Genomic DNA, 14,900 nt, shown 5'->3' with positions numbered 1-14,900 from the left:
GATAATTTATTTGAAGCTGCGGATTCGGGTGACGTTTTAGCTCATCCGCGCATCACTAACGCACAGGCTGTGTGTATCCCCACTCGTGATATAACGTGGGCAGGGAGGAACACACAACCTACAACGTGGCTTGCTCTCGCCCTTGAAATGCTTTGTCTTTGCATGAGCTTAGACATAGCTGGAGCTTATAGACTTTCACAATTGACAGACAACAATAAATATGACTGACACACACAGAGCGCTTCGCTGAATGACAGAAAGCTGACGCTGGCTCCGCCGCACGTGCTTTTATAGCTTCCTGGTCATGACGTCACCCGCCCGTGACGGTCCGCTCAGCTATTGGACTGATTTCACATGTTATTCAGAGCGTGGTCACAGAAGGCGTTCCCCTAGCGTTTCCGACGCAGCTCGAGTTCCTGAAGAGGAACTATGCATTAACTTTCCATTTATATCAATGGAACATGCTCTGTGATGCCAGAAGTACTAGTTCTGGAGGCAGTTTGTTTTGAGGCAATCACTTGCACATAACTTAACGTTTGGGGTCAGTAGTTTTTTAAACAAGTCACTTATGCTCACCAAGACTGCATTTATTTAATTAAAAACCCTGTAAACTGTATTAAAGTTTAAAACATTATATATTTTGTAACGTTGTTTTTTCGTTTACTTTAGATAAATTTAATGCATCCTTGCTGAATAAAAGTAGTAATTTCTTTAAAAACTCTTATTGAAAAATCTTACCCCAACTTTTAAATGGTAGTGTAAATGTCATGTGATTAATCTCTAGAGCCACAAGAAAACTAATGACTATTCTGAGCTGTGATGTTAAAAGCCAGCAAAAAGGTAAAATGTAAGTCCAAATGTAATTTCACGCTTTTAAGAGCCCCCTGAAAAAGAATCAGGCACTAGTAAAGTAAAACCTCTTGTGTCTTTTAAATTTTAAATGATAAACTAGACTGTATTTTTCCAGTTCTGGACCTGAGCAACCCCTCATGAATTGAAGTGGGTGTGTCAAATGAGGGGCACATCCAAAATATGCAGTGCTGGTGGTGCTCCAGGACTAAGATTGAGCAGCACTGGGTTAGATGTGCAGGAATATACTTGCAAAGTGATTATTCTAAATACGTATCATGTATGTTCTTTATCAACCTAAACTTTTGTATTTCAAAGCATAGATTCTCATAAACAATCTTCTGTTTTCAGAGTCATACCAGTAGATGTTAAAAGGTTAAAATCTGATCTATTTTAAGATGTCCCATGAGAAAGCTGGCTGTTTGCAAATTCAACTTAAATTAAAGTTGAACAAAAATCATTCTTTAAGATATTTGCATAGTCTAATGTTTATGACAATTTGCCGCTCCATATGATTTTTTAAAGTCGGCATGAAACAGAAGTTGAGATTGTCTTTTCTTCTCTGCTGTGACGTATATCCGAGTGAAACGGCATCTGAAATGAGAGGGTGGGACTTGACTTCGTCCTTTGGGAATTGATTGGATCGTGGAAAATGGAGGCAGATCTAAGATGCCAGTTTGCAGTTAGTGGTATTCATGAAAAAAATTAGTTTGCGATGTCCTAAGAGTAATGTTGTTGTAATATCCTAATATCTTTTCAATGTTTAGGGGTAACGTACTCCCTCATGACTGGTGTCAGTGCTATAAAGTGAAGCATCAGCTTCAGCTTTTCCCCCTGTTGTTTATTCCAAACGTCACTGATGTCACTGCAGCTGCTGGCAGTTCCAGATAGCTCCGCCCTTGCGCCATAGCTCGTGACCGGAAGAGTTGAGGAGTCTTTTTGAGGGGGAGGGGAGGTTAACGTTTTTGATTAAAGATTACGATTGCACATGAATTTGTAAAAAATAACGAAGTGCACGGATAAATTATTTATAATAAACACTACAGTATTCCATTAAAAAATGAGAATTTTCAATTTTGATTTCATGGTGACTTTAAGACCCTGTGCTTATTTGTAGTGCTTGTTATTTGTGTCACTGACGTCATCAGCAGAGGAAATCAATTCTCTTTATTGACAGATTTCAGTTTCTGCACAAATGCATGCATGTATGTGTGTCCCCTATGTGTCCTACATCATGTGACCCATTTTGGATTCATGCATGGAGATGAGCTCTTGAAAAATTGAGTTAGTGTTGATTAGATGATTGTTAATTTTTGGGTCAACTACTTCTTTAAATGGTGGTATATTTAAAATTTGTTGCCATAGTATAACTTCCCAAACAGATGCAATAAACAATTGGAGTGGTAGAGCTGAAATCTCCGTCAGTGGGTCTCCACCTGGCAATCTGTCTGGTTAGGCCTCAGGCCTTGTCAAGCGGTACCTTTTGTTTTGCTCTGAAAATGTCCAAAACATTGCCTTGCTTTTTTTCTCAGACATCCTCTCTAGTGTCTTCTTCATGCTTCTTTTAGTTTCTCACTCTTGCACAGTCTCTTTTGTCCTTCTCCTATATTTCTCTGAACCCTCCAGCTCTGTTTTGGTGTGTGGGATTTGTTTCGTCAGTGAAATTTGATTAATTGGAGGCTGGAAGCAGAGCTAAGCACTCAGAAAACTGCCTGAAGGAAGTCTGGGCTGCCGTAAGTCCAGGATCACATGGGGTTAGATCTGTGCCTCTTAAAATTGCCTTCCACAACACTGACATTCTACCTGAGGCCTGTAATACATGTAATGCATTTCTCATGCCAAGTTTGCTTTCTATCCAACCCATATTTTCCACTCTTGATTTCTCCACCTGAGCTGGTTTTTGTTGGCCTTATTGCAATAAAGAGTGTATAGATTTGATATTAGAACTTAATTTGATTTGTTTGATCATATGTTATCATGTTCTGGCTAATATTTATAATAATATTGATCATTCTTGCTGGAATAGCTAGCCCATGCTGTTCTGAAAGTGCAGTGTCTAACAATGCTCTTAAACGCGCGCGGACACACACACACAGTTTTTTGCTCCTTTGCTCTTTCTCACTGAGGCTTGAGTTTTTGGCATATCACTTCAAAAAACACTGCTGAGGGCCACAGAATGCTGGGAAGGAATGTGAACCTTCACAGCGCTCAGCTGACCTCTCTCTTTCTTTCTGCTCTCAAAGAAAGCTGCTCTCTTTTTCCTTTTAAGCGGCAATAACCTCAGACAACTTGTAGGTATTGTTTACGTCAGCCTGAAGTATCAAAAACATTTTCATAATGTTCTCATTGAGCTTTCTCTCTTATGACCAAGCCCAGATGGCATCTGCTGTCTTTTTTTTCTCACAATTTCTGTGCTAATTTTGTGGAGGAAGGAGAATCTGTGAAATGGATTTAAAAAAGAGAAAATGTGTTAAACCGAGCTGAGAATACTAGACTATAATAGCTGGAAGCACAAAATTAGCCTTAATATTTAATAAACGTGCAAAAGATGAGGGATGGATTCGTGATTGACAGGCATTCCAGTTTTGCCGCATCAGATTATGCTTGGGCTTGCTAATGATCATGAAGGCCATCCATTTGTTTTTATGCAAATTTTGGAATATTGCATTAAATGTTCCATAAAAAAACATATATGCTACAGATCGGCAAGATTTTTATTCTGTGTGAAGACATGCGCATTCATTATGATGGAAACCAATTTTATACATAAAGATGTCATGAAAATGATTGACTACTATTCATGAATAAATTGTAAATGATTTTTATCTTGAATGGAAATAGCTACTGACATCCTTAAAGTGCCTCATAAAGAAACTGAGCATATCAAAACTAATTATGGCAGATCCATGTGAAATTGTATCATTAGGCAATTGTACTGTATTGTGTGGAACGTGCACACCATCCTGAAATGTGTCACATCCCTATGGGCTTACATTTCTGCCACAATTCTGCGCGCGAAAGATCATATTTTGAGCGCACAAAAGTGCATTTTGCACGCGCGCGATCTGAGTTTTGTGCAGAAAATGTTCGTTTCGCAAAGAAAAAAGTCTTTCGAGCGCATGGAAATCAATTTTGCATTTAAAAGGCATCAGGTGAGCAAGCTAGTGAAACGTTGCACGTGCAAAAGAGAAGGTCTGCACACATCCAAAAACGTATTTTAAATGCAAAATTGATTTCCGTGCGCTCGAAATACTTTTTTCTTTGCGAAACGAACATTTTCTCCACAAAACTCAGATCGCACGCGTGCAAAATGCACTTTTGTGCGCTCAAAATATGATCTTTCGCGCGCAGAATTGTGGCAGAAATGTAAGCCCATACATCCCCACATTGTCTTCATAAACAGACAGCGCTGAAAAGCAGTCTTTGTTTTGATGAAATCATAGAGGTCAAGGGGCGAAATTACAACACATAAGTGATTGGAAACCTGACATGTACATTAACAGAAATAAAACAGCTATTTAAACAGACAATAAATTATATAAAGCGAGCAAAGAACACTGTCTAGTGCGAATTATGGCATTATTGTTCCAAGCCTGCCATATAACATGCATGAAAGAAAGTGTGTAATTTACCAGCATTTTACTGCAGCAGATTGCTGTTCACTTCTAAATTTAAAGAGTCATTGGTGAGTGGGATCACTCAGTGAAATGTATTCCTGTACTGCATTACAGATAATGAGCTCCATTTTCATGAGACTGTATTAGTAGGAGAAGTGTGTTGAAATCCTGAGGAGAGCGGAAGCATATGACCCATTTTCATCATGCTGTCACGCTTTAGTTCCCACTCCCACACTGTTTGATTTGTGTAGGCTGTATAGCATATCCTTCTCTGGTCCCATGTTCCACTGTGGACCTCTTTCACACAGGGACACAAAAATGGGATTGCAATATTAATGACTGTTTCCAAAACTCATGCCATTGTTTGAGCTGAAAGTTGGTTGCTGTTTTTGTGGATGCTTTTACATTGTGACTACACACTCATTCTTCTTGACACCATGTAAGTGTATGTCTATGCATCTAGGATTGCAGTGGCAATAGATAAAGATATCTCAAGGCAAGAATCTTAATATAATATTTTCTCAGTTTCTGTGCCTTAGAGTAGGAGTGAAAAGAGAGAGGAGACAGACAATGGGAATTACAAGACAGTGTGAACATCACACACTGATGCCCCACAGCTGCTGTTTATCTACACTGAGTCTCATCAGTCCAGGACCACAGGAAGCACATCCTCTTCCCAGTGTCTCTACCTCATGTTCACTACAGCTCTGCAGGAGCTGAGCAGGATATTTATAAATGACATGATCTCCTTTCCTTTTCTATAGAAAGTCCCACTGAAACTCTCAGTCTCTGTGGAGTTGGTTCTATCGACAGAGGCGTTCTCATATCTGCATCAATGAATACACCGTCTTGCACTTTCTCAGGCTTCATAAAAAAGTTGAAGAGAAATGCCGGACCTTTTAGTCATTTGTTCATTATTGGATGTTTTCTGTATAAGCACATTGGCCAGCGGGAGGTTCGGGTTGCTAAGCTAGCTGTTAGGACTTGGATCTAATGTGACTCTTCTCAGCGTGTGTGCACACTGCCTGCACAGGGCATAATAGCCTGCAAATTTAGTCCAGATTATAAGATTCCCTCTGAGGATAAAACAAAAACCAGCGCCCAAATCAAGCGTGTATTCAAGGTTGCCTGGTTTGCTAAACATAACTAGCCCAATGGCCCATCAAAAATAGCTCAAAACTAGAGTAATGACTCTATCCCAAATATCAAAACTCAAAATATGCACTCCCATATCTGAAATAAGTATTTTACATATTTTATAGTCACTTTTATGTCATACTCTTGTGTTTTCATGTCTTTGCAACTTTACAGATCTTCTTTATGCACCAAGAGCTTGTAACACTCCAAAGAGAAAGGAAAAATTGAAATCGCATCATATGACCCCTTTAAAGTCTCCCTACCAGTGTCCCTCCCTCATCATCTAGCAATTTTATCATTGATAGAATATGAAATGGGTAAAATATTTTAATACAAGCACTTCAGTCAAATACAATTCATGCAATGTCAAACTTTTAACTTAAAATAGCAGCATTGGTTTAAAAATAGCCTAACAGGACAACTGTGGACATGACAATCGTCCATGTACTAATACACTTATTACACTATGCTTGCCACTACTCTATTAGTTATTTCTGTTCTATAAAATATTATATAGTGCATTTTTTAGCAAATATAAAATATTATTTTATGAATAATTTTAATAATTATTTTATATTATTAAGTACATGCATTGGAACAAACCTACATAACCAAACAGTTTTGTTGTGATGTGCAGAATTGTATTAATGCTTTGCTGAAATTGGTTAGGAATTCATTAAAGATATCCTCTAGAGGAACTATGAAGAACAGAGAATGTTTCCTATTGGGATGGAAGCTTGGGTGGGGCATATTGAAGGGCTAGTTCCATTTTTAAATTTTTTTTTTTTTTTTTACATGGCTTTAGTTATGAACCATGATTTGTTACTTGATAGTTGCTGAAGATAATATTAGAAGGATGGGCTTTTTCCATTCAAGTTTATAATAATGTTGTTTTTTGTAATTATATAAACTATATAATTACCGATAAACACTGTTTTAGACATGGGTTTTTCTATATATAGTGTTACTTTTGTTTGCCATAGTTTTTCTACTTCTGTGTTTTTAAACCATTTCCATTTTCTTGATTTGAAGTAATAACAGAGAAAACATGATCCCATGCAATTAACATCAGCATTGTTTAAGTTCTATACAATAGTTCACTATTTTTATCTTTATGTATATAATATATGTATAATGGATGGGCACCAACATATCTGTGTGAGTTTTTTGAGTGTATGTAACACATAGCCTGCATATACATTTACACATATACATATACAATACACTTATATTCACATCTCTATCATAAAAAACACCCACCACTATCTGCATGAGGTCAGTTGTGCATATGGAGTGTAGTTATAATAATGTGTTTTACACCTGTGAGTTTACAGTCCTCCTTCCCACGCAGGGTCTTCTCAGTCGCTCAAACACTCCTGACAAGTGTGTTTCTGTGCATTTTATATGTGAAATGGTCTCTTAGCTTTATAAACACACCTGTACGCTTCCTACCTGCCTCTCGACCTACTGACATGCAGACATGTGCAAACCCACCCACACACACAACATAGATGAGAACCCTTCTCACAATCACCCAATAAATACACTCACAGCACACTCAGTGATCATGAACACATGACGTCTGCCTGGCTCGGTGTGTTGATAATGGGGGAAATTTAACCTATGGGTCCATTCTGCAAATTCATTGGAGAATCTGATGCCTGTTGGCATTTCTGTCAGACCAAATTCTGTCCCAGGGTGAAAGATATGCTAAGCTTTAAACAAAGGCATTAGGGCACATGTGTTGACCTTCGACTCTATGGAGACAAAATGATCTTTAACCCCTCCTCCAGCTTTCCATCCATTCCTCCTGCTTTCTTTGTCTCTTCATATGAAATTGATTATAATGTTTCTGTGGATTTCATACCTTAAAGACAGTGTAGGAATTAGGGAGTGACTTTGAGGCGGCTGACAATTTTGATGTAAATTTTAAAGGAATTGTTATTGGAATTTTCAAGATCTTATTATTTATAAAAGTATTTTCGAGGGCCAATCTGGCAAGGTTTATGCAGCCACTAGCATATTTTTTATAATGGTAAATATTTCACTAAAATAAGAATAAATTATTATTCGGTCTGTGTGCTAATAACTAGATTTGTATTTGTGCTATAAATTATTATTAAATTTTTTTTAAAGCCCACTAGTGTAAACCAGCTCTAACACCTGTTATATGGGGACCTTTCTTAGACTGTGTGAGAGGCACTTTTTGTACACTTTTTTTTCCCCACTACTGAATAAAATATGTAATTTTGCTTTGCTTTTTATGAGTTTTTTTGGCTTTAGTTCCTACCTTGTATGAAATTAACATCCACAGTGATTTATTAACTAATGTGTGACAGGAAGTGACGTGCAGCCAGCTGTTTTATAGCCCTGCAGTGAGAGATGCATCCTGTCCTGTTCATGACAGTCTGGGTGTGTGACAGTTTCAGTCCCAAGAGTCTGTGAGGATATCCTGCCACACAGCTGTGTGGTTAAACACTAGTCTATATGTGCACTCACTCTCACATAAGCAGAGACTCTGGAGTGGATTCGCTCTCCGTCTCTCACTGTCTGACAGAGTACTGTTCTGCTCGGTCAGCACACATACACAAACACTCCAAGGTCATTTAGCTCTGTACAGTACCCATCACTCGAGCCGCACTCAACATCTCAACCTTCTCCATCAGAGCAAAACACACACACACACACTTACATCAGTTCTTACACAGTCAGCACCTGCGTCATGCGGGTAATTCAGCCGGGAATAACTGCAACACACATCACTGCATGAACACTGGCACTGACTGAGATTTAAGTAAGATATGCAACTCTAAATAATATAATATAATATAATATAATATAACATAACATAACATAACATAATATATAATATAATATAATATAATATACATCCATCTACTTTGCAAACTGCTTTACCAATGTGAAGTTGCAGGGATGCTGGAGCTTATAACATATAACATATAACATAACATAACATAATATAATGTTTATCCATTTTCAAAATCACTTGTCCTGTAGAATTGTGAGGCTTATAACATGATATATCTTATTTCCTATTACAGATTAAATATTTTTATATACAAAACCTATATATATATATATATATATAATACATAAACACAAGTATATGTAACTTATAAACAGCGTCTCTTTGTGTTCATCTCTACAATATGAGGCTTAGACCAGGTATGTTTCCAGCTATACAGACTTGTTTGTGTACTGCTTTTTTACGATAATTTCACAGAGTCATTTTTTTTCTAACTTTAATTAATTAAGTTCAATTAGCCCCGCAGCTCATGACAGCTGTGAGAGTCCAATAACATAAATCAAACTTAAACAGACACTTTGATAAACATACTAACAAGCACAATAAAGACATAATTAGCCTGATCTACATTAATACTTGATGAACTTAGTTGAAAATGAATTCAACTAAATTGGGCTACTTTTTGACCGTCATCATAATCCAATGTCAAAAAGTGGCCCAGTTGACCTGAATTCTTCCTATATCCCTTGGCCTGCCTCTTCTCTTCTTGTTCCTTTCCTCTTTTCTCCTTTTTATTGCCGTCACGCATACTGTATTATGTGACATGCTCAGTCTCTCCTCAGCAAAAAAGCACAGCTCAAGCTTTATGCAGGACAGCACTGGATTAAGAGCTCCACTTCATAATCAGCCTGCTAAAGCCTGACACACAAACACACACACACACACACACACACATAAACATGCCTCACCCAGCCAAGACCCACTGCCCTACTGCGGGACAGGCCCTTGCATATTAAACACACACAGGGAGCCAGCTGGACAAATGAACATAGAAGTTTGTACCACACAGCAAATCCAGCAGACATAAGATTCACCTGCATAAACACACACCCCACCTGTCCGGCACTGCAGTACACTACAGCCACAGATTCAGCAGAACATCCCACTGCAGTGAGCCCAAACCCAGCAGCCCCTCCCAGCCTCACACACTCCAGCACACGCTTACCTTTGTGACAGTCATGCAGAGAAAAGTGCAGAAGAGTCAGCTTCCGTTCCTGAAACGCTGAGTGAGACAGCAGGACAGAGAAAGAAGGACTCACTGAGCTCGTGCAGCCTGCAGTCTACGACAGCAGAGTGAGACACGAGAGATTGTGAAAGAGGAGGAGAATAGAGGGAGAGAGAGAGGGAGGGTCTGGTCGCTGTCTCTCGCTAAGTATCCAAACCGATCAGTGCCGCGGTAGCCGTGATCCTGTAGTCAGGATACTGCAGTGAAGTCAGCATAGTATGTTAGTACTATTACTCCTTGCTCTCTCTCTCTCTCTCTCTCCTTCCATGCTGTCAATCTGATTACTGCATGTGCTAATGAAGATTATTGATGTCCACAACAGCATCACTCTGTTTACAATGTCATACTCTCTCTCTTTAGCTCTCTGTAAACAACATATATGTGACCCTGGACAACAAAACCAGTCATAAGGGTCAGTTTTTTAAAATTGAGATTTATATATCATCTGAAATCTGAATAAATAAGCTTTCCATTGATGTATGGTTTGTTAGGATAGGACAATATTTGAATGTTTTAATATTGCAACTATTTGAAAATCTGGAATCTGAAAAAAAAAAAAAATTAAATATTGAGAAAATCGCCTTTAAAGTTGTCCAAATGAAGTTCGTAGCAATGCATATTACTAATCAAAAATTATGTTTTGATATATTTACGGTAGGAAATTTACAAAATATCTTCATGGAACATGATCTTTACTTAATGATTTTTGGCATAAAAATCTATCATTTTGACCCATACAGTGTATTTTTGGCTATTGCTACAAATCTAGTATTTTGGTGGAAACGGTGGTTACCCTGTTTTTTTGGCATGTATGATATTAAAGCAAAAATATATATTAATTGCTTACTTAAATGTATATACTTTAACAAGATTACCATACTCAAGATTCTTCTTAAAGTAAGAAGTATGAAGAACAAGAAAAACAAACATCTAAACATGATGTAGGATTAACTGTAGCTTTATTATGTTCTGCTGCCCTCTTGTGGGCCTCAGCAATATTACATCACTATTTACATTTATTGAACAACACATTTAAAGGGATAGTTCACCCAGAATTGTTCATTATTCATTCATAGCCATGTGGTTCCAAACCCCTGTGATGTACTTTGTTCTTGTTGGAACACAAAAGGAGATGCCCAATGGAAAAAGATGCAATGAAAATGAATAGTGACTGAGGCTGTTATTCTGGCTAACATCTTGTGTTGTATGGTTGAAAGTCATATTAACGCTTGTGCGTCAATTAAAAAAAGTTACGCATAGGTCCATAGTGGACAAAAATGTCCATGTCCAAAAACTGTCATAAAAATATTATATATTAATATTTTTTTCCACTTTCACTGACGTCGATTTTTTTTTACCAGCATCAGTTCTAATGATAATTACCAAACATTCATTAATTTTCAGAATTGTAACCCTTTAAATGCTGGTTTGTTTACATAATGCCACAGGTGATTTTTTTTTAATGAAAAAAAGACAAATTATTTTCCATATATAACAGATTTTTTTTTCTTTGTTTATTACAGTCTTGGATGTGTCAATGATGAACAACACCATTCATTTTGAGGCATTCATATTTTTTATGTAGTGTCAGATTTAAAAAAAAAAACTACCACTCAGGTCCATAAAGGACAAAAATGTCCATATCAAAAAACTGTCATAGAAATATTATATATTTATATTTTTTTCCACTTACACTGACTTAAATTTTTTATCAGCATCAGTTCTAATCATAATTACCGAACATTCATTAATTTTCAGAATTGTAATGCTTTAAACGCTGGTTTCTTTACGTAATGCCACTTGTTTTTTTATAAAAATAATAATAATTTTATTTTCCATCATAAAAATATTATATATTAATATTTTTTTCCACTTTCACTGACGTCGATTTTTTTTTACCAGCATCAGTTCTAATGATAATTACCAAACATTCATTAATTTTCAGAATTGTAACCCTTTAAATGCTGGTTTGTTTACATAATGCCACAGGTGATTTTTTTTTTTATGAAAAAAAGACAAATTATTTTCCATATATAACAGATTTTTTTTTCTTTGTTTATTACAGTCTTGGATGTGTCAATGATGAACAACACCATTCATTTTGAGGCATTCATATTTTTTATGTAGTGTCAGATTTAAAAAAAAAAACTACCACTCAGGTCCATAAAGGACAAAAATGTCCATATCAAAAAACTGTCATAGAAATATTATATATTTATATTTTTTTCCACTTACACTGACTTTAATTTTTTATCAGCATCAGTTCTAATCATAATTACCGAACATTCATTAATTTTCAGAATTGTAACGCTTTAAACGCTGGTTTCTTTACGTAATGCCACTTGTTTTTTTATAAAAATAATAATAATTATTATTATTTTCCATATACTAAATGCTAAGCAGATTTTTTTTTTCTTTGATGATTAAAGTCTTGGATGTGTCAATGATTAACAACAATATTCATTTGAATGCATTCATATTTTTTATGCAGTGTCAGATAAAAAAAAAACTACCACTCGGGTCCATAAAGGACAAAAATGTCTGTGTCAAAAAAACTGTCATAGAAATATTATATATTAATATTTTTTTCCACTTTCACTGACTTTGATTTTTTTATCAGCATCAGTTCTAATCATAATTACCAAACATTCATTTTCAGAATTTTAACGCTTTAAACGCTGGTTTCTTTACATAATGCCACTTGTTTTTTTATAAAGAATAATAATCATTATTATTATTTTCCATATACTGAATGCTAAGCAGATTTTTTTTTTCTTTGATAATTAAAGTATTGGATGTTTCAATGATTAACAACAATATTAATTTGGATGCATTCATATTTTTTGTGCAATGTTAGATTTAAATAAAAACTACCACTCAGGTCCTTGAAGGACAAAAATGTCTGTCAAAACATTGTTTTTATTACTCTTATTACCCTCCAAAGTTTTTACTTTTTAGTAGAATATTATCTTATATTGCTCTATAAATAAAACAAAAATACAAGATCACTTTGAACAAGAACAAGATTTATTGTTCAAAACTCAAGAACACTCAGAACAGAAATAGTAGGTATATGCACAAGTGAGTGAGAGGGAATTCACTCACAGCAGGAGCTGCAGTATGTGAATGTGTGGTCTTTGCAGATATGCTTGCCACACTTTTTGCAGGTGGAGGCAACCTTTTTCTTTTTGTCAGTGCAGAACTTGCAGAACTTCCTCTTTTTGGTGTTTGGGTCTACCTGCTGTTGATCCTCCACCATGGTGGAGGCAGATGGTTGGCGGGGGATGCGCTGTCTCCGTGACATATGTGGCATTACCAGCATTTTTCCCAGTTCCTCCAAAAACAGCCTCTGTCTGAATGTTTTGCCCTGGTTCCAGGAGGGGTCCACCGCTGACCACAGTACAAATGAGTTGTAGGTAGAGACGTCCACAAGGTTATAGAAGAGAACCACTGGCCACCGACATGTTCTTCTCCTACAGCTGTATGTGCCAACAACCTGCGAAAGAAAAAAGAAAATAAACAAAATATTCTTCTCCTCATCATTCACAAAAATATAACATTGTGTATATAAATACTGATTTATGAAAACATTCACTATTCTCATCATTCACAAAAAGATAACATTATTTATGTAAATGCTAGAAATAATGAATAATAAAAGCACTATGCAGTAAGAATAAATGTGTGTATAAACCGATGCGTAATGGCACATACCTTGTCCAGGTTGTCGACACCTCCTTTGCAGCGGTTGTAGTCTGTGATGATCACTGGCTTCTTTTTCTCTGTGTCAATCACAGCTGGCTCTCAGTGCTCGGTGCTAAGGAGCAGCACATTCTTCCCACGTTTGGTTACATAAGACACCGCTGTGTGCGTCTTAGTGAAAGCAAAGAGGGAGGACATGAGTGCTCTTTGCCTTGTCTGCAGCAGCTGTGGGGGAAGCTCTGGCTTGTTCTTGCGAATTGTACCGACTAGGGCCATCTTCCTCTTTAGAAGCTCCTCAGCCAGTGCATAGGAGGTGAAAAAATTGTTGCAGGTCACAGTGTTCCCCTGGAGACCCTCCGTCATGTCCAGAACGACCCTTTTTCCCTGGTTCACCTCCGCAGGACTTCCAGGAGACTTCCCCGTGTAGATTTGCATCTTCCATGCATAGGATGTTGTGACGTCACAGGTGACCCAAATCTTTATGCCATACTTGGCAGGCTCGCTGGGCATGTACTGGCGAAATCCACATCGGCCTTTGAAAGGGACGAGCTGCTCATCCACACAGACATCCTGGCCTGGGTTGAACAGCAGAGGAAGGCGATGCGTCCACTTCTCCCAGATAGTCCGAAATGCAGCCAGCTTGTCATGCCTGTAACGTGCAGGTCGTGTCAGCCTGTCATCGAACCTCAGGGTGGAGCTTAGGAGCTTGAATTTACGGTGGGACATGGTGGCTCGGAAAATGGCCCGTCCGCTTTCCACATCCCACAGGCTGCTTGATGATTCATTTCTGGACCTGTATACGCCGGCCAGAATCAGCAGCCCGATGTATGTCTGGATGCCAGTGGAATCGAAATCAGTCCAGTCTTTCACAGAACGCCTCCCTTGTAAATTGGTATTTTCCAGAAGAAGCTGAATGATGTCTTCGGTGATGAAGAGGTTGAAGCAGGACTGGACAGTTGTGATGCGGGCAGTGGCGTAGCGTGTGGGACCCGGGCTCATACCCTTGGCAGGACAGTAGCGCAGTGTCTCAGTGTGAGTGGAAGACCAAAGAATCTGCCCATTTTTTGAATTCCACTGATGTGCTGTCTCCTCTGTTTGCTCACTCTCAGTGCTGTCATCGGAGGAAGAGCTATCAGAGGGGTCAGACTCCAGCACGAACTCGACTTCATCCTCTGAACTCAACTCTTCATCCTCTGAACTCAACTCTTCATCCTCTGAACTCAACTCTTCATTGTCAGTTTCATATGCACCCGGGTGCTCACTGTCAGTGGGCACAACTAGCTCCAGAGCTTCCTCTGTTGTGAAACGTCTCTTCATCTTGCAAGCTATGAAATGACCAGGCCCTCAAGCATCACATATTTATAGGTTTGGCTGTGAGAACACCTGTGTCAACTCAGACTTTGTCTAAAATCTACCAGACTAAACAATCAGCATTTTCTTGTGGTGAAAACAAAAACAAGGTGTTCAGGGGCTTCTGAACTTCTACATCAAAATCAAGCTCACCTTTTATCTCTGTACAAAAGCAATAACAAATAAAAAAAAG

At 37.7% G+C, this 14,900-nt stretch overlaps 1 protein-coding gene and 1 pseudogene across 3 annotated transcripts in view; both read right to left on the bottom strand.

Annotated features, from left to right (window-relative positions):
- Positions 1–9,871, bottom strand: part of LOC107740435 (coronin-2B-like) — a 41,406-nt gene extending 31,535 nt beyond the window's left edge. For all 3 annotated transcript variants that reach the window (XM_016552874.1, XM_016552873.1, XM_016552875.1), the window contains exon 1: positions 9,596–9,871. In XM_016552874.1, coding sequence (XP_016408360.1) covers positions 9,596–9,610 — 15 coding nt within the window. In that variant the 5' untranslated portion in view covers positions 9,611–9,871. The remainder of the gene's footprint in view (positions 1–9,595) is intronic.
- A 2,881-nt stretch (positions 9,872–12,752) lies between these two features.
- On the bottom strand, positions 12,753–14,674 carry LOC107740477 (piggyBac transposable element-derived protein 3-like; annotated as a pseudogene).
- Between the last annotated feature and the right edge of the window lie 226 nt (positions 14,675–14,900).

The sequence above is a fragment of the Sinocyclocheilus rhinocerous genome, unplaced genomic scaffold (genome assembly GCF_001515625.1).
Source record: "Sinocyclocheilus rhinocerous isolate Xijiao unplaced genomic scaffold, SAMN03320098_v1.1 scaffold225, whole genome shotgun sequence".
Classification (NCBI taxonomy): Eukaryota; Metazoa; Chordata; class Actinopteri; order Cypriniformes; family Cyprinidae; genus Sinocyclocheilus; species Sinocyclocheilus rhinocerous.
The sequence above is the reverse complement of the archived record's forward strand: the minus strand, read 5'-3'. Positions and strand labels throughout refer to the sequence as shown.